The 25448-nt window shown below is 37.5% G+C and overlaps 1 protein-coding gene across 2 annotated transcripts in view; it reads right to left on the bottom strand.

Annotated features, from left to right (window-relative positions):
* Positions 1-845: 845 nt before the first annotated feature.
* The window catches only part of LOC124160351 (protein Lilipod), a 55415-nt gene continuing 30812 nt past the window's right edge, over positions 846-25448 (bottom strand). Inside the window, exons 7-11 of one of the 2 annotated variants that reach the window (XM_046536196.1) lie at positions 22722-22988; positions 15966-16120; positions 10424-10655; positions 8126-8282; positions 846-1394 (exon numbers count right to left, since the gene is read on the bottom strand). In XM_046536196.1, the coding sequence (XP_046392152.1) occupies positions 1298-1394; positions 8126-8282; positions 10424-10655; positions 15966-16120; positions 22722-22988 (908 nt within the window). In that variant the 3' untranslated portion in view covers positions 846-1297. The remainder of the gene's footprint in view (positions 1395-8125; positions 8283-10423; positions 10656-15965; positions 16121-22721; positions 22989-25448) is intronic. The other variant, XM_046536201.1, reaches the window with a different exon arrangement.

Below are 25448 nucleotides of genomic sequence, written 5' to 3'. Positions count from 1 at the left end.
ATACTCCCCTGCCTACCACATGTTTTTGACCTAAGGTTTCAGATGACTCAATCACACTGAAAACCAAGGCCACTCAGTTCCCCTTGGACTTGCGACAGGTGAAGGGGAGGGGGAAAATAAGAAGTTTGTGTAAGTGACGCCCATTTTCGGCTTCAATTTCTGGGGAAAAAAGGTGCGCCTCTTACACGTGCTTCTACGGTATACTCACAAAAATGTCTTCCATTGTGTGGAAACATTTTTATTTGTATAGGGAGAACTCAATATATGCCATGTGTGCACACTGTGACACGAAACTATCCTGAGGAAGAGCAAAATCCTCCTCACAACTATTTAAGCGTCTTCCACTGAAAAACAAGAAGTATGTGAATAGAAAGTGACAAAATTTGGGGGAAATGTGTGTGACGAAAATTTTGAAAATATTAAAATGTGTAAGACAATCAAAATAGCATTCCCCCGGAAGAAACTTGACTAATTACTTCATTTTTAGCAGGCGATTAAAAAAGCATTTGGATCAGAAAATATTCGAGGATCCAACATCTGAAATCAAGCATCCAATCTGGATCTGGATCCAAAAAAAAAATTCTAACTTCCTCCAAAGCCAAATTCACTGGATTTTACCATATTTATTTACACCCTTATCTGGTTTTCTCAATCAAGGAGAGAAGGTACTTGGTCTGTGTTAAATCAAAGAAGGTAAAGCCAGTTAGAAGAGAATTTTCCTATCTCCAACAATGAAACTATGTACACGATGCTGGAATGTGGGCATCGTATTGCTCCCACTGCGGGAGAAAAATTTTTAACAAATGAAGACTAGGAGCTGCTTCACCTTACACAGAACCAGTAAGTCTTCATAGCCAGCATTTTATTACAAATACTAGATGAATATCAAGTTCATATCACACTGTACAACGGTAATTTCACAGAATTCAATGATAATTGAACACATTATTTCTTAAGCCATTAGGTTCAAGTGATATGGCTAAGAGAAAGGTGCACTTAAGTCCTGAGAACAATGGGTGGTCTGAGAGTGCAGCAGTCATGGAACCTTATATCCGCCTACAAATATCACAGCCACCTGTTGCAAACTTAAAGTAATTAAATCACAACATCTGGGGATGTCGAAAATTAATCTGAAAATGTACGCTGCTACACACATAAATACAACTTATTTCCGGCATAACCTAGGATAACAGTAATAATAAATAAGGTGAACACAAGAATTATGAGGCCTCTAAGGGAATAAAAAAAATTCTCAAGCACACCACTAGAGGCCCTCTAGGTAAGTCTTATAGTTCGATCAGTCTTCTTTTGCAGGTGGCACAATACCACTGTTAATAGATGTTGACAATCTTGTTGTTTCTTTGCTCAGCAGAGTCATAAGGAATAACTTCAGCCTAAAATTAAAGAAGAGTACATGTTAAAAATATGCCTACAAAAATGAGCTCTATGTATCAAGAAACAGCACTCAAGCCCTAACAATGAGTAAACCCACTTTACAAATATCAGAAACAACAAAATTCAATCACCTAAGCATCAGTGGTGTCATGGTGCTGGAATGCCATTCCGGCACAGGTTAACAAAAGACATTACAGCCAAATAGCACTTTTATCAATTATGATGCTTCAAAATTTCTAATACATACATTCGCAACCAAAACAAAAAATGCAATAACGTAAATAATAGCTTGCAATAAAAAAACACAGAGTAATATTTCACTTCTAAAAAAAGTTAAGGAAAGTGCCTTCCAGCACTGCTAATTTTGCCGTGACATCACTGCTTAGCATCAATACAAATTAGTTAAGTCAGATGAAACTAATACATTACTGTTTGACCTGGGACAGAATTCTGTACACCGAGCCAACGATTGTCGGTGTCGGTAAGCTGGTCCTACCAATAACTCTCGGTACGAGCGATTCAGGTGACACATTCTACCGACGATAGTCGTCGGTAGAATGTGTCTGAATTGAATATCCCACCGACAGTTGTCGGTAAACCCGTCGGTAGCTACCGACAATTTCGAAACACTCGGTTAGACCTAACAGACACATTTTAAGCAACATGGCAGACTTAAGTTTACAATTTTCGGCCCAAGCTGACTATTTTAAATCATTATCTCCGACGCTAGATCCGTGGAAGCGCTCAAATTGTATGCTCTTTTTAATAAAAATGATCGATTGAACGCTTGAAACATAAAATGTACGTAGTGGTAGCAGTATTTAACTTTGCGAATGTTACACATATATAACATTATGCGTTCCAATAGCGTATGGTATTTTACATTATACATATTCAGTCATTTTATGAATGTAACCTATTGCTTTGCTTGAATTACTCATTACAAGAAACGATAAGTACCCATGGTTAACTCGCGAAGTTTGGTTACGAAATTAAATTATATTTTCAACAAAAGCAAATGGGCTGCTTTTTGGGATTGATGGACTATTAATGAAATATTTTCGTGGACATTTTGTTCACTTTCTCCTTAACTTCAATAAACTTTGTGAGCATATGAGAATGGGATTTATAGTGAAAATAACTCTCCTACTTTCATAAGTACCCTTGCGAGCATAAGACAGGCATGCCAAAATAGAAAAAGCATCTTGCTGCCATAAAAGAATGCTAATGGCATCACTTAAATCCTCACACTCTTTGACGTCGTTATCGGTGCACAAAACTTCTGTTAAAATTAATGCTGAATTTACTTCACCATAATAACCAAACACCATACGGAACTTTAAAGGAATTTTTTATTATAAGAGCACTGAGTATGGTACGTACCGTGTATTCCATCGGAAGGAAGGGGCAAATAAAAAGAATGATCGCACGAAACAAGGAAACATTTAATGATTATTAATAATAAAAATACAAACATTTCATTTCATCACGAGAAAATCTTCATACCTTCAATGAAGTATATCACAAATTAACACTGATCCAGTATGTTTGGTTCAAGTCATATCAATGCAAAGTTGTTTGAAATAGCACGCAAATGGTATCAAAATGCAAATATTAACACTTCCACATAGAAAGCATAAAGTATGTCACACAAGTTCACAATCACAACACTCGATGCAATGATTCCTTCCGTGACATCTGTGCAATCTCGGTGTTTTCCTCAACGAAAGTATTTTAAATAGCACTAAATGTGATTTCAAGTGACAAAAAGGTTTTCAAGTTAAATAACTATCCCTGTGGAAGTAGTGGACATACGGCGAACAATGAGGAAAACGATTTAAACAAGCCGTGGCTGAAGATGAACGTATATTGTTACAATACCAATAAAAATAATTTCTTCGGTGCTAATCACAAGAATAAAATTATAATACGCGTAGGTGAACAATTATGTAGCAGACAAAGTCCTCTTCAAGGCAATTATACTTGAAAATTCCGATACATTAAGCATCAAATGTTGCCGATATTCTTCTATCAACAACCATTGAATCCTTGAATATAAAGGCTTTTTTACTTAGGCTAGAAAAAATCCTATGGTAAATACAGTAAAATCTCCAAATATAAGCCACATCGCACCGATGGGAGTAAGACATTGTGTTCGCAGAGAAATTAAACATCGTAAATATCTCACAAAGCAGTGATCAACTCTTTTTAACTTCTTCGCAGGCTGCCGAATATCATTTGGCATTTCCGGAGCCTCATTTGTTTTATACAAAGAAATGAGAAATATGATTGGCCGAGGTGCCTAGCCTCGCGTGCGGGTGCTACTTTCCTACCGACAAAAGTATTACATCATGAAGTTGTCGGTTGCACCGACGATTGTCGGCAGAGGCATTTTGTAAATCACATTTCTGACGGTGCAACTGACAATCGTCTATAGCTACCGGCACCGAAGATCGTCGATATCCATGTACAGATTTCCAACCCTGGACTGTACAATACCAAGTATAAGCATCAGTAATAGGAGGTTTCACTCTGCTTACAACCAGGTTTATTACATGATTGGTCTTCATGATATGCACCGAGGATGATAACATTAAAAATTAGACTGTATTTTTAATTATCCATACCCCCAGCATGTAATATAAGGAGCACCATAAAAAACACAGCAAACATATTTTCACTTTTAAACAAGGGAATACTTTGAAAAAATAATACTCAGTAACAGTATGCCTTTCATGTGATCTTCCAAATTGCTACTTCAATGTGCACCAATCATTTTAAGCAAGTGTAAGCTCATTTTGACCAGCTTAAAAATCAAACTAATAAGAGGATTAGGTGAACATGACCTTAATCAACACATTTTTAACACAAAGAAAGACATAAATAAACATTTTCAACATAAATAAGGTGAGAGATTTTCTTTCAAGAGATTTAAATGCTTAGCATGACAATGGAGCCCTATGGCTATGGTCTACTATTAGTGTTAGAGATAAATATGTACACTACCTCCATAAATAATAAAACAGGTTTTATGGTAGCAGGTAATGATTCTAACAATTGTAACAGCATAAAGCAGTATTAAATGTGAAAATCCTGAGCAGAGAGTCTAAATTTTGTGAATCCTGCATTTACATAGTCTTACTTCATGATTGGGACTTATAATTGTGATTAGTAGTGAAATTAAAATACAATACAGCATGTACTGATACCAGTTTCGATATCGTGACTTTAAGACTAAGAGAACACATAATGATACTTACATACATGCTCTATCTAAAATATAAATCCTATTTAAAGAGCAGATGATATATTTTATTCATTAATAAATAAAATTTTTAATCATAGAACTCTTGAGCATAGAGCACAAATATATTCAACACATCTCAAGTCCTTGGTGAAAAAATTCACTTTGTGTAGCACTAGATATAGAGCCATTGATGGAAAAAAATCTTTAAAATCACAATTAGTATATTACACCATCCAAGATGATAAACTTGACGTAAACATACACTGATGATTTGTTTCCAGCAGCAGATACAGAAAAAAACTCAAGGGAGGGGGGGGGGGGGGCAAAATATGTCTTGAGTTACCTTTACTTTTATCGCAATAAAAAATAATCAAGTCACATGCGAAGTCCAAGAAATTTTTGATTAAAGGTATTACATATATGTATATACAAGACAATCTTATGATATAAAAAAATTACAATAGTGATTCTGCATTTTTCTGTAAGGTAGGTTTTCGGTAAGGGCATGCAACCCCTGTGCCCCCATATGTATCCGCCACTGTTTCTTCCCCACAAATTTCCTAAATTTACATAAGTTTTATACTACAAATGAAGTAGTTAAGACGATCAATTATTTTCAGTTAAAAGTTGCTCTGCTAAATTTGCTGTTTTTGAATCAAATACTAACAATGAAGAAAAACAGTGGAACCCCGATTTATCGTTCCCGCATTCATCGTTCGCCGCTCCTGGTCCCAAATTAAGTTCTATAAAGAAAATGTAATTTTTTCCCGCATCTATCGTTTGAAGATCGCGGTCCCGTCGTATAATTTTCCTGCATCCATTGTTTGACAAAAATGAGACGAAGTGTTTACAACGTGTTATTAATGGCTAATAACGACAGACACATAGTTTGAATCTTCCCTAGGAGATTGAAATACGATAGGGAGAAGCTGAGTGCCATGGGATAGTTACATTATCGCATTTCCCAAGATCCGGTATCCCCCTCCATTCAGCACTCGCCTCTCCCCGTCTGAAGCTTTCCTCTTCTCCGAAATAAAAAAAAGGCCCCAGCTCGAGCAGGGATCGTATTACGAAGACCTTAGCTTCGAAATAAAATATCAAGTTACTCGAGAACAAAAGAAACCTTTTTCACGCTTCCCCCTTTCTCGACAGCTGACTTTTTTTTAGCTGACTCGCTTCAAAGATCCCCACCTCTGGAGGTCAACTGCTGCATGAATCACCGATTAGCCCGAAAGGTGTGTAAAAATGAATTTCGGCAATTGGTATTATACTTTTATGAGATTGAGTTATTAGTGATGTAAAGGTAATTCAAAAAAGGATGATACCAAACACGACGTATTTCTAACGTTATTTAACCATTTTAAGCAAGGAATAGTTGGAATAATACGATGGTGATTTCTGGCAAATATCGATATCCCCGCAGCTGATAGTGAGCTTCACGGCAGTTGATGCGGATTTTTTTCGAAAACAGGGCGTCTGGTTACAATTTACGAGTTACGCTACAAGTCTCACTTGTCTGAGGTGCTAACGAAGCGATGTCTTCTCAGGATATTTTGTTTCTCCCTACTAGCAATCTGAATTCATCTGCTCATCTAGAGCTACGCGACTTATTGTTAGAAATGAGTGGGTAAGTTGCCTTCTCAGTAGGATAAAAAATTTGCGCAGTCTTATGGTCATGCTTCACCCTCTTCAGTAAGCTCTGCTTACGCCGTACGCGATAGCATTAGTGCCGAACTTCACCTCGTACGAGTGGTTCCGTACTTTCCAGGGTGGGTTGACTTAAAACCGGCGAGTGTTTTCCGTGTGGATTCTATAGAGTCCGGTTTCATTTTTATTAGTTTTATTCTTATTCGTCTTCGGACCATGGCCCTTTCAAAGACACGAGTGAGAACTTTAAAAGATAGACTGAAAATAATTGAAGACGAAGAAAAGAATCCGGGCTAGAAATGCGTGAATATTACAGCACGCCTCGGTATGTCCGCTAGTACATGACGGCAGGGGTAGGGGTAGAGCAAGATCCCTGGTGAAAACAAGAATTGGGATGAAGCCGAGGATCAGTTGGGCGTGCCGCTGATGATTAACGCCACATTGCCTCAATCATATTAAAAATTTAATTGCAAGAAAGGAACATTTCAATTAATAAACTATTTTTGGCCTTCTTGATCCATCTTATAACCAATCACTGCGACGGCGAAATCGGTTGTTTGAGGCATAACACGCACATTTCTCTCGTAAATACGTGTACTTGAAATGGCATTTGATGGATAAGAATTTTTACATCGGACAGAAATGCATAATTGCAGTGAAAATTCCGAGTGGAGTGAAACATTTTTTAGCAAGGCAGCGTGTTCCTTCAGGATATTTGAAAGAGATATAATCCAAATCAACAATATGACCTTAGTGTTTCGATAAAGGAATAATATTCCTGTAATCAGCTAAAATCTTTTTTAAATCCATTGATGAATGTCATAATTCGCAAAAATCCAGCGTTTCCTGGGACATAGGCAACCCGGACAAACATTCCCGCATTCATCGTTTTTTTCATCCATCCCCCTGAAAAACGATAAATCGAGGTTCCACTGTACATATAATCTTCTAATTGAAAATCATTAAGAAATTATCAAAATATATGTTTATGTAATTTACATACATATGAATATACATATAAACAAGTGGTAGACCGAGCAATGCACATGATCATCACCACAGAACATTGTCTTATTAACATGAAAACAGGCAGCTTTCCATCATAAACAAGGTTCAAGAAACGAAGCCATCTAATGATACACCCCAACATGTGAGGAGCCTATGTATTTGTAGTTGATCATTGAAATTGGTGGAGCAGTTGCAGAGGAACCTGTGATAGACTTAACAGATTGCTATGACAAAACTTTATTTATGTAATTTGAAAGAATTCTTCAATAAAAAAATATATATGTATATAATTCAACATTTCAGATCCACAATGAGCTAATTTTTATAGCCTCTAACACTATCAGAAACCTCATAAGTCAAACTGTGGATAGTAATTGATATTTGTGGAGTTGTTAGCTGATGCATATTATTTCTTGTCCAAACCAGAAGTAGGTTTCTAGAACTATGAAGTGATCATTATAGGTAAGAGTGTCTATGTATGTAGCTACCAAGTATATTTGTCTTCATTTAAATTGGTGAAGACTTGAAGCTCATTAAAACTACTTCCACAAGTGACCTTTTAGTCATATCCTACAAATTATACTTTTAAATTTAAATGAGTCAAGCAACTGTTTGTTCATCCATATCAGTACAGTGACTGACCCACTAAATTATACTTCCATTTCTTCTGGAATATATATTTGAGTAATTATCAGACATGAAAACTCTTTTTAAAAAAGTTACCCCTACAAAAATACCTTCCTAGTGAAGATCAATGCATCTTTCTCTGGGTAGAAGTGTAATGAGAATGATTGCATGCATAGAACTAGAATAGTGTTGGATACGAACCTGACACACAATTCTCTTCTCACAGTGGAGGTAAATTTATTCATAAGGCAGATGGTAGTGGATGAGGCAAACACCAAATTGTACATGAGAACAATCTTGAAGTTACCCAACCACTCTATACGACCAAAATCTCCCAGAAGATCAAAATTGGTAATACCTGAAAAAAATTAATTAAGTTTGAAAGTTTGATATTCTTGTACCCATATTTTTACACAGTAAATTCACCCATACAAATAAGGCCTATGGTGAAACCTTTCCTGATTCATGGTTTTACAAAGGCACTATCAATTCCCTGTGTAACTTTCATGCCAAATATTATAAGTTGCGAAGTGCCTATGAACTAGTGTCAGTTACTATGAATGTTTTTGTCAGCCACAAACACTCAAATGTGTTTAATACATAATGCCAGTGGTGTCATGGTGCTAGAACACCACTCTGGGACTCGATAAGAAAAAACAAAATAGTCAAATAATACTTTTATCAATTTTGGTGCCTCAATATATCTTTTCATTTGAAAAAATTACATAATTCTATTGATATATTCTAAAATGTAAATATCATACACTATGGTGTGGTTACAATATTCAAATGTTGATTACCATATGCTACTCATGCAACATAAGTGCACTTATGCATTCGATTCAGGGTTTTCGGAGACCTGTGGGTCCATTAACATAGATGAAAGTTTGATTGGCATAACATCAAGCATTTTCAGGTCACTGAGGAGCACAGAGGAGTTGAAGCTAATCTTTTGTAGTAAGCTGTTTTTGTTTGATCAGTCATTTTTCTATCCTCTTCCCTATTGGGTTTAGGCACTCTTCACCATGCACTGAATCACTTATACACATCTTCCCTGTGGACGTTTTTTAATGGTATTGTCAACCTTTAAGGCTTCCCCGGTGATTCATTGAAAATATTTTTCTTCCTTAACATCATCTTCGCTTAATTGCCATTGATGCTATGGGTAGGTCCAGGTATGCTCAGCAATGGCTGAGAAGTCCATGAACTTGTTTTTGTGTTGTGAAATAATCACCACTGTAAATGGACAGACAAAGTACTCTGGAAATCACTGTTAAACTTTCAACCCAATGACAAAATCTTCATCTCTGATGTCGCATTTTTAGCGACCCAAGTAATAATTTTGGCACCATAGCAATAGGAAAACTTACCAAGAATAAAAGCACATACACAAGTGACGATGAGCAGCTAAATCATCCTTCAAAACAATGTTTACAGCATGCGCTCAGTGTACTTCCAGACTCCAGACAACAGTTTAGGCACCTATGACATCACGCTTTGCTTCAGCAGAGCTCAGGTGTCTTTGTGCAGTGGTCGGCTCAGAGAAATTTTTCTCAATTTTTAAGTCACTTTTTTTTTCTTTTGATGTTGAATGGAGAAACTCTAGGTATTTTTGAGAGCTAATATATCCATTTTACCCGTTCAAAATAGTTTCTATGGCAATTGACGACCCATGCAAGTTACCCATTCAATAACAATGCAACATACTCTGGACCTCGTGCTAGGTTTTGTGAAGTTTTAAGATCAGAATAATGTTCCCATTGTGAAAGCAGTATCGAACCATGCATCACTGAGACTTAATCTGAAGAACCTCGTTGCATGACCCTTTACCCACTACATCACTGGAACGATTGTGCCCTTAGGCAGTTTCAATTCCCAATATGTCATCTATGTTCACTGATGTCCTGACAGGTGCAAACTCCTTTCTAGGTGAGATGTGGGCGAAGCATACTTCAGAGAACATTGGGAAGAATTCGTAGTTCATAGTCTTTTACATGTTGCCATAATGCGACAGATATAAATAATTTCCCCGGTAGAAGGGGACTTTAGTTTTTAAAATTCCCAGTTGTATGAGAACCTTATGAGGACAAAATTTTGGAATACTGACGTCTTCAAGTAGTTCCTGAGCTGGCCTCTTTCAGATTCCAATGAGGTTCGCGTTAATTTTTCCTGGCACTGAACAATGTATTAATTGCTTCTTGATTATGAATGTGTTAGGTATTCAAAACTCCACTTTCATCAAATAACAATTTATGAAACATGTTACGGGATGAATTTCTGATAAAATTACCTTTTTAAATATACATGAATAAAAAGTAAAAATTACCAAAATTGTCATTTCAGAAGTCATACTCTACCTTTGCTATAGCACATAATTCCATTCAAAGGCTTGTTGAAATTGTCATTTACGTTAATAATAATGGTATCCGTACCTACTAGAGAAAAGAACAGAAAAACTCTATGATTAATAAGGTTAAAAAGATACAAAAAAATACAAACCTAGGATACGGGCCAAAAGAGGCAGAGCTGAGGACAGCACTAAAGTAATAGCACAGTTGAGAATGAGATGGGGTAGAGGCGTAGCTTCATAACGAGGTTGCACTCTTGATATCATGGGGAGGGTGTATAACCCAACTGAGGATGTAGCTGCCAAGTAGAATATCAATACAACTTCAAGGGCAGCCCCTGCAGGACCCAAGCTAGATAAGGAGGTCATTCCCAGTACCAGTTGCTGAAGAAAAACATAAACTTTATAAATAAAGCAGAATAAAAATATTAGAGTGAACACAATTATGTATACCACAAAAAAGGGCATAGGAAGCTTAAAGATGATGATATTTTTCTTCATCCATGACTTCCTGATGATTAACTGCAAATTACCATGTACATATGTAGTTTACAAATTTTAATGCTGAATAAAGCAACACAAAATGAAGCGATGCCTATGGCCTACGACACACAAACATCAAAAAGGGGTGTCAGTAAGGAAGTTATGCTATTGGAATGACAAAGTTTGTTTTGTTCAAAGATTGAAATTTTGAATGAAGTCCAAAAAATCTATTTACAAGGGATACAGTAGACTTGCATTAATACGAACAACGTTATTACGAAGTTCCCATTAGTATGAAGCAAATCGTTGGTCCAGTCGAAAAAGGCTATCCAATCTATCGTAAAAGAAACAATATTACGAAATTTTCACTATTACAAAATTAAAAAGTTCAGTCCCAGTCCCGGAGGCTACAAAATGAACTTTATAACGAAGTTCCATGACTACGTAACGGTATTTAGGAGTATGTATATACATTACGCTACGTTATAATTATTGCGCTACGTTTCTGTTCTCCTCGTGTACTGCACCCAAGATCATCAATTATGGTTCTTTCTTCAGTCGGCAATACTTCAGGGCCCATGGAACATCATATAATAAGCTTCATTCCTGTGGAATCATGGCGATCCACTCATTACCACTCGTAAATTGGACATACAGTAAGTCCTCTTCCAACACACATACAATTTATAAACTTTCAGAAATACAAACATTCAAAAATTTCAAACGTGCCCAAAATTTTGAATTTGGCACCTATTGAGTCGGCCAATGCAACGCAGTGTGGCGTGGAGGAACTCACACTTTGGGCATAATCTGAACAAAGTATCATTGCATTTGGTGTAAAGTCAAGAACTGTCCAGCGTTTTGCCCATTCTACCTCCCTGCGGACAGCGATTTTTTTCGGCTACGGCTGCGTCGCACGCCCAGCTAGATGAGTTCAGCACAATCGTGAGTTACGCACAACTGTGATGCAATGTTGCATTTTGCAGGATAACTGTACTCCTCAATGCCTTGCGATCAACGAACGAACAAGGTCTCCGAACGCATCTTGTTCGTATATCGAGGACTTACTGTATTTGGGAAGATATCAACCCTCAATGGCATCATACCGCATTCTTCTATTGAGAAAATGAAATGAATGTTCTTGTTTATGTATATTTGCACATAATTTAATTGTGTAAATTATACACTTTACTTTGAAGCTATGTCGCAGTGCAACTATAAGTTCCGGAGATGGAAGAGACAAGAAAGTTTGACAAGCCAAGTTTCTTTCGACAATTCCTAAAAGAAACGTTCATACAAACTTCGTTATCACAAACCTCCAGTTTTTCAGTCCCATGAACTTTGTAATAACGAGTCTACTGTGCCAATAAAGTAATAATGCTTTAACCCCTCAACGCCGTCATGCGTACCCAGTACGCGCCCTTTAAATTTCGTATGCCGCCGTCATGCGCACCCAGTACGCTTCCTGACCTACTGTTTATAATATTTTTTCTCCGCCAGATATTGTATGTTAAATTAAAACTAATTACTCTATCTTTTGAAGAAATGTTTTTCCTTTCCAATAAAATATTCATAGCGGTTTTATGCCTTCAAGATTTTTTAAAAATGCTTCGATAAAATTCCGTTTTAAACCATCGCCTTGACGACTTCGGTCCAAAAACTCATCGCCTTCTTTCAGCTGTTCTATCATGAAAACTTCCGCCTATTCTGCTTGAGAGACGTCTAGAAGGGTCAGCTACTTTAGCTTGAGATAAGATATCTTCTAAGCTCAATGCCATCTCTCCGTCTTCTCCTTGTTTGTCGTCACCTCGAGCCCCAAGTGTGTTTAGTCCGCCTCGTTAGTCCTAAGCATCCTAAGCGAAGGGGCCATGTGCTTCGCTCTGCATTTATTTTTTTATTTTTTTTCTGGACAGTAATCAACGAAGATAATATTCCATCTAAACAGTCAGCGTATACCAGGGCCCCTTCGAGATATTTTCTTTTCTCTTGAGGGAGCTTCTAAACCACGAGCTTCAGTCCACCCAGTCCACCAGAGTCATTCATGCTGTGTGGTGTTCGTTCAGGCAGTGTGCTGAAATTCTCATCGGGTGTACTTCCTGTGTGTGGTATTTTTTTATAATTGGGGATCCTACGAAATGGGAATAGTATTGAAAGGCAAAAAAGAGACTCGGAAGTCTGTTTGTGTGTTAGGCTATAGAAAATCATTGGTGGGGTGAATTTCAAGGACCTGTTATTGCATTTGTACGTAATGGAAAGAAAACGCCATTACAAGTGATGTATGAAGTTATTTAGGAGACTATTGAATGAGGCAGTCCTAAATTCATATGTTGTTCACAGGAAAAACACGTAAAAAAATTTGACTTATCATTTCGCGTGCCAATGGGCGAGATAATATTTTTGAAATATCCAACTTCATACGAACTGTTTGGACTTGGCCGTCACTCATTACACAATTTAGTACCAAGACTCACGATAATTGATTTCCTAAAGACAATTCCAGCAGCTGGGAAGAAATCAAAGTCTCAAAGGAGGTGTGCAGTTTGTGCGTAACATGGGAAATGAAGAGTTTGCGTGTACTGTTGTGAAAAATGTGCAGTGGGATTATGTTTGGATTGCTTCAAATCGTGTCAGAGCAGATTTTCTAAGGTAAATCATTTAGATATCGACGTTTGAAACATTAGCATGTGATTACTTATATGAAATGATACGGTAATAATGGAACAAAGTCAGAGAAGTGGGCGGAGTGGTAAATTTTCAAGTAGGCGAAACGGGTAATCCTATCGAAAGTATCCAATCTGTCATGAAATTTTCAACCCCAAATAACTAAATTACATCATGCAATTGTATTTTTTAAATGCATGGAATGTTAGAGATCTCGTAGCTTATTCGAAACCAAATAAAAATCTTTCAAAATTGAAAATTTATTCATTAGTTCATAAAAAGAGATACATAAAACAATAAATATTTTTTTCCAATCGCTCGAAAAATTATTATATAGTAGCGCATTATAATACACAAGTTTACAAAAATTTTCAACGATACTGATCGTATATTATGAAAGATATAAATTATTGAATGATAGTATACCAAAAAGGCGAAGATTTTTAAATCTCATCCGGCTGCTGAGATGGGATTTAATTAAATGCCTGCCGCGCTTGAGGGTTTAAGTACTATAAATGAAAAAAATTATTATAGCACATTTCCTGTGGAGTGACCCACACCGCTCACGTGGCTCACACCAGAATTCCTACCGGCATGATGGACACTTGACTATTATTTGTGATTTTGCAGCTCTTGTCACTTAGGAAAAATTAGAAGTTAGAGACATAACACTTGTTGTGTCTATTATTTACATAGTAACCAGTGGGGTGGGGTAGTGGAGTTTGACCTAAAATTAAGAGTGAGCCTTGTGATTTCCTTTTTTTTTTTTAATTGCCTAAATTGAAAGATTATTACTCCTGGAGTATGTATTTCTCGCTTTTAGATAGGGTAGCTTCCTTCATCAAAGAAAACGAAATGCATTGATTGCGATTTCTTACCCACCATTAGTGTATTCATTATATAAAAATTATTTGGTTTTAGAAACCCCAGTTCAGACGAATGGCAACGGTCAAGTTTAACCGCATTTGAGAAAGGCCAGATTGGCACCCATGCGATGCCACTCCATGTGACATCACAGGGACCTAGTTTCTATACGAGTAGATAGGAGTTTTACATCGGCTGAGATTACCAATGCATGCATGAAGCACAGAGCTCAGGGAAACATGTATTAATAATCACCTATTAAAACTGGCTAAGGTCGGAAAGTTTTCTTCGTTTGACAAGGTATCAATAATCCTTATTTAAGCCAAGCGCTACCTACCAATAAATGTCGGAAAGACGAAGAAATACGACAGAGACTTAGCATTTTGGCAAAACTCGATATTATCACAGCTGAGCTTCTCGGAAGTTGATGTGGTATTTTTTTCCGAAAACATATATATCAAGTTACAATTTATGAGTTATGCTATAAATCTCTATTGTCACAGCCACAGACAAAGGGATATTTTCTCAGGATATTTGGTTTCTCCCTGATAGCAATTCGAATTCATCTGCTTATCTCGTGAGAACTTCCAAAGACGGACTGTAAATAAATGAAGAAGAAGAAAATCCGGTGGAGAAGCACGTGTATTTTGCAAAACGCTTTGGATTGTCCGCTAGCACTTGGCAGTAGGAGAGGGGGTAGAGCAAGCTACTCGTTGAAAATAAGAAGTTAGATGAATCTGAGTATCAAATGGGTGTGCCGCTGAAATGGCGTTTGGTAGATAAGAATGTATACATCAGACAGAAATCCATCATAGCAGTGTAGATGCTGAGACGGCATGAAATCATTTTTTTGCGAGGTGCTGTGTCCCCTTGTTAGTTGTTAGTTGAATCAACTATATGCCCAAATTGTTTCCATTAAATTAAAATATTCCATTAATCAGCTAAATTCCTGTTTGAATCCTTTAATGGAAATCACAATTACTCGCCAAAATCCTGAGTTTTACTGCTGCTTAGGCAACCTAGTCAAACATTTCCGCATTCATCGTTTTTTTCGTCAATCCCCTTGAAAAACGATAGATTGAGGTTCCACTGTATACCTATTTATTTATACATTCACGTGAAATAGAAGAAGAAATGTATGTTTAATATGCTTTGTGCAATTCTAGTATTCGAATATTCGAGCAATGATTTAATATTCGAATTCGATATTCGAGTTCGAGAAATCTGCTATTCGACCCATCTCTAATTAACATCCAAATATTCTGCTGCTTTTGCATCTGATTCTTTTTACAAAGATCGTGGAAAACATCAAAGGAATATGAACTCATACATGGATAATCTGCAACACGGATGAGCCGTACCCAGATAATCAGGAGTCTACTGTATTGTATAAAATGATGTGACCTAACTGTAGCCCCCTTTGAATAGTTGAGACCCCTAAATAACATTTTCATTTTCAAGCATCTATGGTCAGCCACCTGCATAGTCCTCCATCCACCGCTATATCCAAGGTACATCAATTTTGGATATACCAAGATACTAGGTCAAACCATACCTTTGAACTACTGTCACAGCTACTATATTCAAGGAGAAATGATATTAACCAACTTAATGACCCTTCACTCTGGAAAGGAACTCAGCAAAAAATAGACAAATTTAGGTAGTAGCATTAACAGAAAAAATTACCTGAGTGCTCAAGGGTAGAGCCTTTATGCCGACCAGCAGGCCAAGAGTATTTAGAGCTACTGTGAGGATGGTAATGGAGGTCAAGATCAATAGAACCAATACAGCTACAGGATTAACAAGGTTCCGCTGAATATATGATGTATGCCGCTGTCGGTCTGAAAATTAACAAGGATTTATACATGACCAAGAAGCTTGATAAATATCCAAACAAATTATGCACACCCTTGAGGATAATCTGAAGAATCAAAATGTATGATAGCTGTAAGATAAGATTCACATCAACACTCCATTTCCAATTTCCCTGACTTTACATCAATGGCAAAGCAGTTGTGCTTGGATTTTATGGAAAAATACATGGTATATCATGAAATAAAGTTGAAAAGTAGTTGTTGCAGCAGTAGTAGTAGTAGTAGTAGTAGTATTATGATGCAGTAGAGATAAAGTCAAGTAGTACCAACTCAGCGTACACATATGGTAACCAAACGACTTTCTTGCCACTTGCATGCAGCATCATTCAATGATGATTTTAATCTTTTTGCTGCACCTCTTAAGTTTCTCCCACACCATTATCTAATATCTCTGACATTTCCATGACTTTCAGTCAAGATTTGAGGAAGTTACTAATACAGAGTCACTAGTCCCTTATGGGATAGAGAGCTACATTAAAGTATTAGACCATAAAGGACTACAGATAATGTTACTGAGAGATCGTTGACATATAGAGACCAAGTGCCAGATTTTTCAATGATTAGACCCAAGAATTTTGTATTGTATATCCAAAAAGAAACATCTGCGAGGGACCAGACAAACATTATGGGCTTATTCCAGATGTTCAAAGTGATGTTGCATTGGCCTGCCACGATTTAATGAGTGATTTCTTTTCACCACTAAAAATGGATCAAATCTTGCGGGAAAAATTGGAGATGGAAACTAGAGATCAAATGCTCAATGCGATATGGCAGTCAGAAAGGTGGAAGACGTTAATGGCTTCTTTCTTTGGTCATTATTGTAATTTAAGGAAGACAACATCAAAAGTGGCCAACAATATTTTGTTTCCGTCCTTCAGAGGACCGACTGGGGAAATGCCAATGAAAAATCTGCCATCAAGGAACATGAGAGATCAAGCATAAATAAAGTTTGGCCTGCCGGTCTCTGTGTTAATAAAACTTTACCTTTTTTGGCTGCTAGTCCTGATTGGATAATATCTGATTATGAAGGCTTGGTGGAAATCAAGAGCCCCTATAATTGTAACAATAAAACTCTTGAGGAAGGAGTTAAAATTAAAAAGTCACCTTCATGGAAGTAAAAGAAGAAAATTATAAACTACGCAGAAGAAGCTGATATTTCCACCAAGTGTAGGGATGGCTAGAAATATGTAGTAAAAAATATTATAATTTTATTGAGTGGTTTCCTTGAGGTGTTTTGATTGATAGAATATGTAGGTTATTAGTTTTGGGCCACAGAAATGGTGGAGAAATTAAAGGTGTACTACATGAACTTTATGCTGCCCAAAAATGTCCCAATTCATCTAGTTACAATAAACAAAAATGTTTTTTCCACTTGAACTAACACTTTCCTCTCAAATATTAATCCCTAATTTTTTATATTCCCACTGGCCTCCTGGAGACAAAATATGGTCACATATTTATCCCTGTATATTGTGGTTCGGCCAATAGCAGCCCCCGTCACTGGTTTTTCCTGGTTAATCACAATTGCAACAATTATTGCATATGGCTGTGTAGGGCACATTTTTATTTTCAAGACCAATTTTATTAATAATTAATATAGTAACAAATGTAAGCATGACCTTCTCTCCATTAGTGCATACAACATCCTAAACTTTGAAATAATTATTAGCTTATAGCTACGTGAACCACATTGTTTTGTGAGTCACACAAAAGTTTCCAGCCATGGCATTAGAGATCGGACTTCAACAGGGTATTGAGATTGCAATACATAAAGTTACTAGCTGACCCGGCGAACTTCGTACCGCCTAACATTCAATGAACTTATAGTTTAGTTGCACCATTTATAAATAAAGAGCGGTTGTATCGTTTTAATCAAATTTGATTTATTATAAATTAAATGAGAAAATATTGATGAAATAAAAATTATACGCATTCAGTTGTTGGCTATTTGTGTTATTAACCGTAAAAAAATGTTTTTAGGTCTAAGTCCGTAGCGTAAACTTGGCTCGTTCACGGGGCAGGTTAACGCAACGCTAGACCGACGCTTGACTGATGCTCAAAATCGTGTAAGAAAAGCCCCTATGAAGCAGCATTCGTATCAAATCACTTTAGGCGCGCCAGTTACAGTATCTCTGTTTGGAAAAAATGCACTGCGCAAACGTGCTGCATGCGGTGTGCCCTACACATTCGGGTTTAATGTCTTGCGTCAAGCGCCTTCTGATTAACAACAGTTTTTGTTTTGTTATCAGGCGCAAGATAAAGCGAATGAAGCTAAATAAAAATAGAGAAGCAAAGCAGGGAAGCAGCGAGGGGGGTTTTTGGGGGTTAAAACCGGCCCAAAAGCTCAGAGAATCTTTTTATAAAACATTTGGTTACTAACATTAGGGGGACGGATGAGTCACAAAATATTTAACTGTTCACACAGCCGCAAAACCTACCATTTTGAACCTTTTATCCTAAAAAATGTCTGGGGAGGGCCCCCACACCTCTCGCTTACCTTGGCGAGTTTGCTATACCCTACAGACCCGCCAGTATTAGCTGCGCCTATCCTTAATTCCTACCTGCGCCCTTCAAGCGAAGAAAGAAATACAGCGGATGGTTTACCGACTCGTAAACATACCACATTTATTTACCATAAGAAAATCATGAGTTTTCACTGACACATGAGTACAAACATCACAAAAACTGAAAGACTGACCATGCGATTGTTAATCGTTATCACGAATGCAACACGAATTGGAAATTGAATACGTTTAAGCTCAAAAGGGCATATAAGTTGGGATCATGGAATCATCGGATTGAGAACTTCCTCATCTTTGAATTTTCCTTAGAGTGTAGTGGCGTGAATCGCTTTCATTATCAGTTTTTTTAATAACCAAACACGTTCCGTTGGATAGTTTTGGTTGGTTTAGGTTTCGAAAGATCATGAACACAGAGCCTACCTTTAGCTGTAAATCGTGCCGTGGTAAGCCAGGTGCATCCAAGGACTTTAAATATTCAGATAGATAATTGGTGACTTCGTCTTCGTTTATAACAAAGTTAAAAGATTTGAATTCATGCAGAGTACACGGACATTACTGATAATCAACAATTGCTTGGAGATTTGTTTACACACACGGTAGTTATGTGTTTGTTGACAACTCAATTCGAGCTGATTGTGAGCTTACCTCTAATTCAATTATTTTAATACTATTTTAATATTACTTTAATATTTCTAACATGTTTAAATATTTAAAAATTTTTGATATTGTTAAAAAGATAGGTCAATACATCAGTAAAAATGAAAAAAAATCTTATATTTTTGACCGTCTTAACAATCAACTCCTAAAAACATATCTCTAAGATAAAGTTGAATTTTTTTTGTGAACTTTTCCTATTTTTTTAATGTCCTATATGTTATCCGGGGCTGAGACGAATCCAAAGAGCCTAATATCACTAAAATCGGTGCAGCCGTTCTCGAGTTATAAGTGTTCTAACTAACACGATTTTCGACTTTCTTTTATATATATAGATTTTAATAATGTAAATATAAACATGCATATCTCTCTTGAGAAATATTCTTATAATATTCACCCATTGTAAAATTTTCAAATTTTAAGATATTTTTCCAACTTATTAGTTTAACAAGGAATTTGTAAGGTGTGTGAAAACCTTTCACCATTGGAGTTGAAGCATTTGAAATAGAGGTAATTTAGGATTCCTCCCACGTGTACTAAAGATTATACTGTCATTACCATCTAAGGAAAAATTTAGAATGTAAGTGCACAATAATACGGAGCAATGAAGTAATATAAATGTGGATTTTGTGATAAATTGCGACAAACAAACTACGTACCCATGGCTGCGAGATCATCAGAAAAGTGGTTTGCATGAATGCTTTAAAACCACTGAGCAATGTCGGAAACAACACTGTCAGGCACCACGCCACGTATTCGCATCCCGCACAAGTTGCCTGAGATGCAACTGCTCCAGGACCCAGATCCGTAATCACTAAGCATGATTGCTCGATGCTGGGAAAACAGGTGCATGCAACTCCCAAGAAGGCAACGGTCGTGCGATCACACCACAGTGCAGCAGCAGTAACAGGAAACCAGGACTTATGGCAAATAATTTACGCAGTGAGTGCCTGGCTATGACTCAAGCTATCTCTACTTCCACTTCCCCCACTGCCTTCACTTTCTACAATTCCCTTCCTCTCCAGTTTGACCTTGACTGATCACGGCGTAAACATGCCCGAGTGAGACAAAATCTCCTGTTCCCTTGGGCCATATTCAACCTCATCCAAAACCACAGCAATAATTGAGTATTTGCTGTATAAAATATACAATTAAAGATTGTAGATGACACATCTTTTAATTTTTGATTGGTTAACCATAGATCTTCTAAAATTAATCAATAGTTTTTTTCCTGCCGCTGATCATCCTCTGAAATGCTGGAGCAGACATCCATGATGTAAACTTGAAACATTCCTTGCCAGCATGTAAAATAATTCCATTTTATGAAGGGGAATCTAATGGAAATAATATGCCCGATGTAGCCATCCAATTAAATGTAAATATCCTGGTGCTTTTGCATCCGATTTTATTTTTTTTTAAGAGCACGGAAAAACATTAAAGGAGTTTTAACGCACGGATAATCCGCCACACAGATAAACTACAGCCGGATAATCAGGAATCTACTGTATGTGTTCTGAAGTCTCAGAATTAACCAACCCTAAAAATTGCTTGAAAGTAGATATTTATGAAAAAAAAATACATGCATAAACTTCACAATGAATGTTTGCCATTGTAGTACAATATAAAATGATTAAGTTGACTTAAACAAATAATTATTTGTCGGGTCCTTTGAATTTGAGGTGATATTATATTGAGTAATAGATGGTGTACAAAACAACACAATATTTTTGATTTTGTGCTGTAAACTCATCAATGGCTGTCTGTGGATAGACTCTACAGATAATCAAACAAAGGAAGAGGAATATACTCAAGGGAGCAGCTAAAATCACTGGTTCCATCCTATCTCCGTTGCCCCCTTTGAAAATGGCAAACAGCTAACTCCCGATTATCCAGGCTAATGATGGGGTGAAGTGGCTTGAAAAATCAGAAAACACAGGTAATCCAAATTTTCACTTTGATTATTATGTTAATGATTTATGCAAATCAAACAGTATATTACCGTTCATGCACATAGACTATGATTTTGCATTGCTTCCATGACTCATTGAGAGCACATGATTGTACTCGTATTCCCTTTGCTCCATATACTCCAGCAAATTGTCAACGCAGGCGAGCGCCTAGGTATGACTCATGCAATCTTTACTGCCTTTGTCTCTGCTTCCACTTCCCCTACATCCTTCACATCCACTATTCCCCGTCTCCCATTTGACCATGAGTGGACGCTGTGTAAACATGCCCAAGTGCGACGAAATCTCCCGTTAGCTTGGGCTACATTCAACCCCATACGAGGGCACGGCAATAATGGCTCCTTCGCAATATCAAAAATATATTTCAAGATCGCAGATGACATTTTTCTTAATTTATGATTGGTTAATCATAGATCAATCTTTTGCAATTCATTAATTTTTTTCCCACTGCTCATCATCCTCTGCAATGCAAGAGCAGACATCCATGAAAACTTGAAACGTTCCTGATCAGAAAATGCATAAATACAATAATTCCATTTTACAACAGGAATTCTGATAGAAATAAATAATAAGCCCCATTAAGCCTGGAATTAAAATGCAATGATTGTAGTGCTTTTCTGTCTGATTACATTTTTTGAAAGATTGCAGGAAATATCTACAGAGTGTGACACTCATGCACAGATAATCTGCAACACAGATGATCCACAGCCAGATAACCAGGAGTCTACTGTTTAACCAGTCCTGACTTCTAATGAAAAAATAATTTTTGAAAAAATCCTTCTTGCATTATGCTTTTTAACAGTTTGTTTAAGACTTGTATGGGGAAAGTTGGATATCAAAAGATAAAAGCAATTTCTGCTACCCCTTAAAAAAAACTATTGCCATTTCTATTAAAGAGCAGCAATTATTACCCACAAATTTGGCAGCCTCAGTGCCCTTATTTCAATTAAAGTTGATGTTCTAAGCCAAAAGGACTGGAAAAGAACACGGAACAAATGCTACCCGAGGAAAAAATCTCCACTTTCTGAGCTCAAATCATTCCCATGCTCTCTCCTTTGCCCTGAAACATGACACCACCTAAAGTCAGCAGGTTTACCTAGTTTCGTTCACATAACCCTACCCCTTCCACCCAATGCAGCATGCCAATGACTGTGGTGACTAAATTTGACATTTACATCAGAATAACTAAATTTGACAACAATTACATGAGAATTTTTTACTTAGAACAGCCATATGGCACATTATCATCCTACTCAAATTAATGCACAAAAACTGAGGGCAGAATACATATTGCAAAAGTCATCAATATTCTTTAAGCAAGAGCAAATAAAATGGAATTGAAGCAATCATTTGTAATTCAATATTAATCTACATACAAATTAAACACAGTAAGTATTTCTGTACACCCCAATTATTTCTTCTTACCTAATAGCTGGCGACGAGTTTCTGCCTTCTTAAGATCTAGTCCATATTTTGTTTTCAATTCATCTAACTCAGCACATAGTTTCATATCCTCTTCCTCTTCTACTGCCTTAGAAACAAGTGCAGATTGTTCTGCCAATTTCCTCCTCAAGCAATTCTCCTCCAACACTGCTATGTAATATTCTTCGCTAAGGTCACACATAAACTGTGGTTTCACCAAAACTTTTCCAACCACCGTAAATAGATGAACAAACCCCAGTGGAGTGCACACTGAAAGTAGCAAGTGATTACTTAGAAATATCTTCCTCATTACGAATCTTATTAACCCTTTCGCTGCTGTGAATGTACCTGGTACGTTCACACGGCAGGCTGCTGTGAACATACCTTTTCTTCCTCCCTGCCCTCGGCTTAGCACTTTCGTCACATGTGACAGGTAGGTTTCCGCTGAGCGCACCGCAGCGAAAGGGTTAAATTACTTGCTTTAAAATTAATCTCCAAGAAAAACAATTAAACCTCTACATTCTTCTGTAAGACTAGAGCAGTTCAACCAAGCACTTAAATAATTCAATCATCAAAATATGTACTAAAATAAAAAATAATAAATTTCTTTGATCCATTTGACAGAAATACAATTTTCACAAACAAGTATGTATAGATGGAACAGACAGATTTTAAAAAAGGGTGTAAATCAAAGAATCAAAGAAAGCGAGTACACCAAGATGGTCGACTGTATCCACCCATGTACTCCTTGGTCTAAGCTATTATGTACGTAGTTGTTTTCAGTAGTAATTTTCTCTGCTGTAGTGCCCTCAGTGATTGTATCCTCTTATGTATGCACCCCATTCCCTTGCTTTTCCAAAATTAATGGATTTTCCAACAACTGCTTCAGAAATGGTGATTTTCATTTCAACACTTTCTACGCATGTGGCTTCAGCATCCCCCATCTCCAACTATGCCAGAAGCCGCCAGGTCACCCACAGAGAGGACGCTCCCGTCAGATTGTCAGGCAGTCATTCTCCGAGTGGAACCTACCTACTCGCCCAGGACATCAATTTTAACCCAGGTCCTGGTTTCCAATTATATTTCCAGAACGTTCGGAGTCTTCAGAACAAACTCTCTATAACTTCCTCCAGCTATTCTGACCTCCCCTATCTTGACATGATAGCCTTATGTGATACCGGGCTCAGCAATCGAGAGGGCAACAGTGAGTTGGAATTAGCACACAATCACCAGATATTTTGATGTGATCAGAACTCTCGAGGTGAGAGTATGTTTTCTGCGATTAACCCCACCATTCCGGCCACTTGACGTTCTGATATTGAAACTGAGGGTGAAATAGTGTGGTTAGAAATTCTGCTTGAGGTTGGTTGTGGAATCCGCATCTCGAAAAAACTCGTCATTGGCTGCTTCTATCATCACCATCAAGTGACATAAGGGTATTTCAGGCAGGCCTTGAGTCTGTCCTCTGCATTCACATGTAACCCTCCTTGGTGATTTCAACCTCCCAAGCACATGGGATTCGCAAGCCAGTGGCATCAATGCTGACACCACTGCCTTGTTTTTTATGGACCATTTCTTGGATGCCATGGGCTTTTCCCAGAGTAATCCTTTCCTCTTGGCAATCTTGGACCTCATCCTTTCCTCATTCAAGCGTAAACTCTCCCACCACATGCTGGAATATTTTCAACTCCGACTTCTCCTCGCTCGAGTTCTCATTACCCATGCCCCTACTCCACTGCACTTCTGCCCAAACTCAGAAACCAGCTCGGTGAGAGAAATCTTGGAAGAAGGCCAACTGGGATGCCATCAACTACAACCTCTCCCTTATTCCCTGGGATCTTCTGGAGAGTGGGTCCCCGGATGATGCCATGTGCTTTATGAATTTGTGCACCAGAGACTTTGTTCCCTCTCGAAGGATATCAAAGAAAAAACCCATGTGGCTCAGAGCTGCAACGTTCCAAGTTCTTCAAAACAAAAGAGCTGCTTGGAAGCTTTGGAAGTCTTTTCCCAATTCTCACAGATATGCCTCATTTTCGTGCCTTCATAGTTTCATGGAACCTCCTACATCATGATTACAGCAATATCATCAAATCACTTACAGATGACAATTCTTCAAACCCTAAATGCTTCAGGTCACTATTTTACTCGAAACGGAAATCAGCCCGATTACTATCCATGGTTGAATCCGACCAAGGGTCTTTCTCAGGGTCTGAATACCTTCAACAATTACTTTTCTTCAAACTCCACTACTCCCACTCCACAAATTGAACTTCCAACATTATTTCTGGCTTGCTCTCACTCACTTACCATGGTCTCTGTTACGCCTGAGGAGACTCCCAACAAAGCTACCAGAACTCACGGCCTTGGCTCTCTTTCTACACCTCTCTGTAAATCCCCCTCCATAAATTATTCCACTGTTTCTTTTCAGCAGAATCATTTCTCTCAGCCTGGAAAACAGCAGTTGTTACTCCCATTTCAAAATCCAGCATAAAAAATGATGTGAGTAACAATCATCCTGCATCTATCCTTCGATTTCATTAAAACGTGTTATTCACCACCGCCTTTTATCAATATCTTTACTGTTGCTTACATTTCACCCCAGCAGCACGGCTTTCTTCCAGCAAGCCCCTGTGCTTCGAACTTATCTACCCTGCATCAGCATATCACTGTTGCATTCGAAGCCTCTTCTCAACTGGACGTTAGCTACACTGACTTTACGAAAGCCTTCGA

Source organism: Ischnura elegans, chromosome 1 (assembly GCF_921293095.1).
Source record: "Ischnura elegans chromosome 1, ioIscEleg1.1, whole genome shotgun sequence".
Classification (NCBI taxonomy): domain Eukaryota; kingdom Metazoa; phylum Arthropoda; class Insecta; order Odonata; family Coenagrionidae; genus Ischnura; species Ischnura elegans.
Note: the sequence above shows the minus strand (reverse complement) of the source record. Positions and strands in the feature narration are given on the sequence as shown.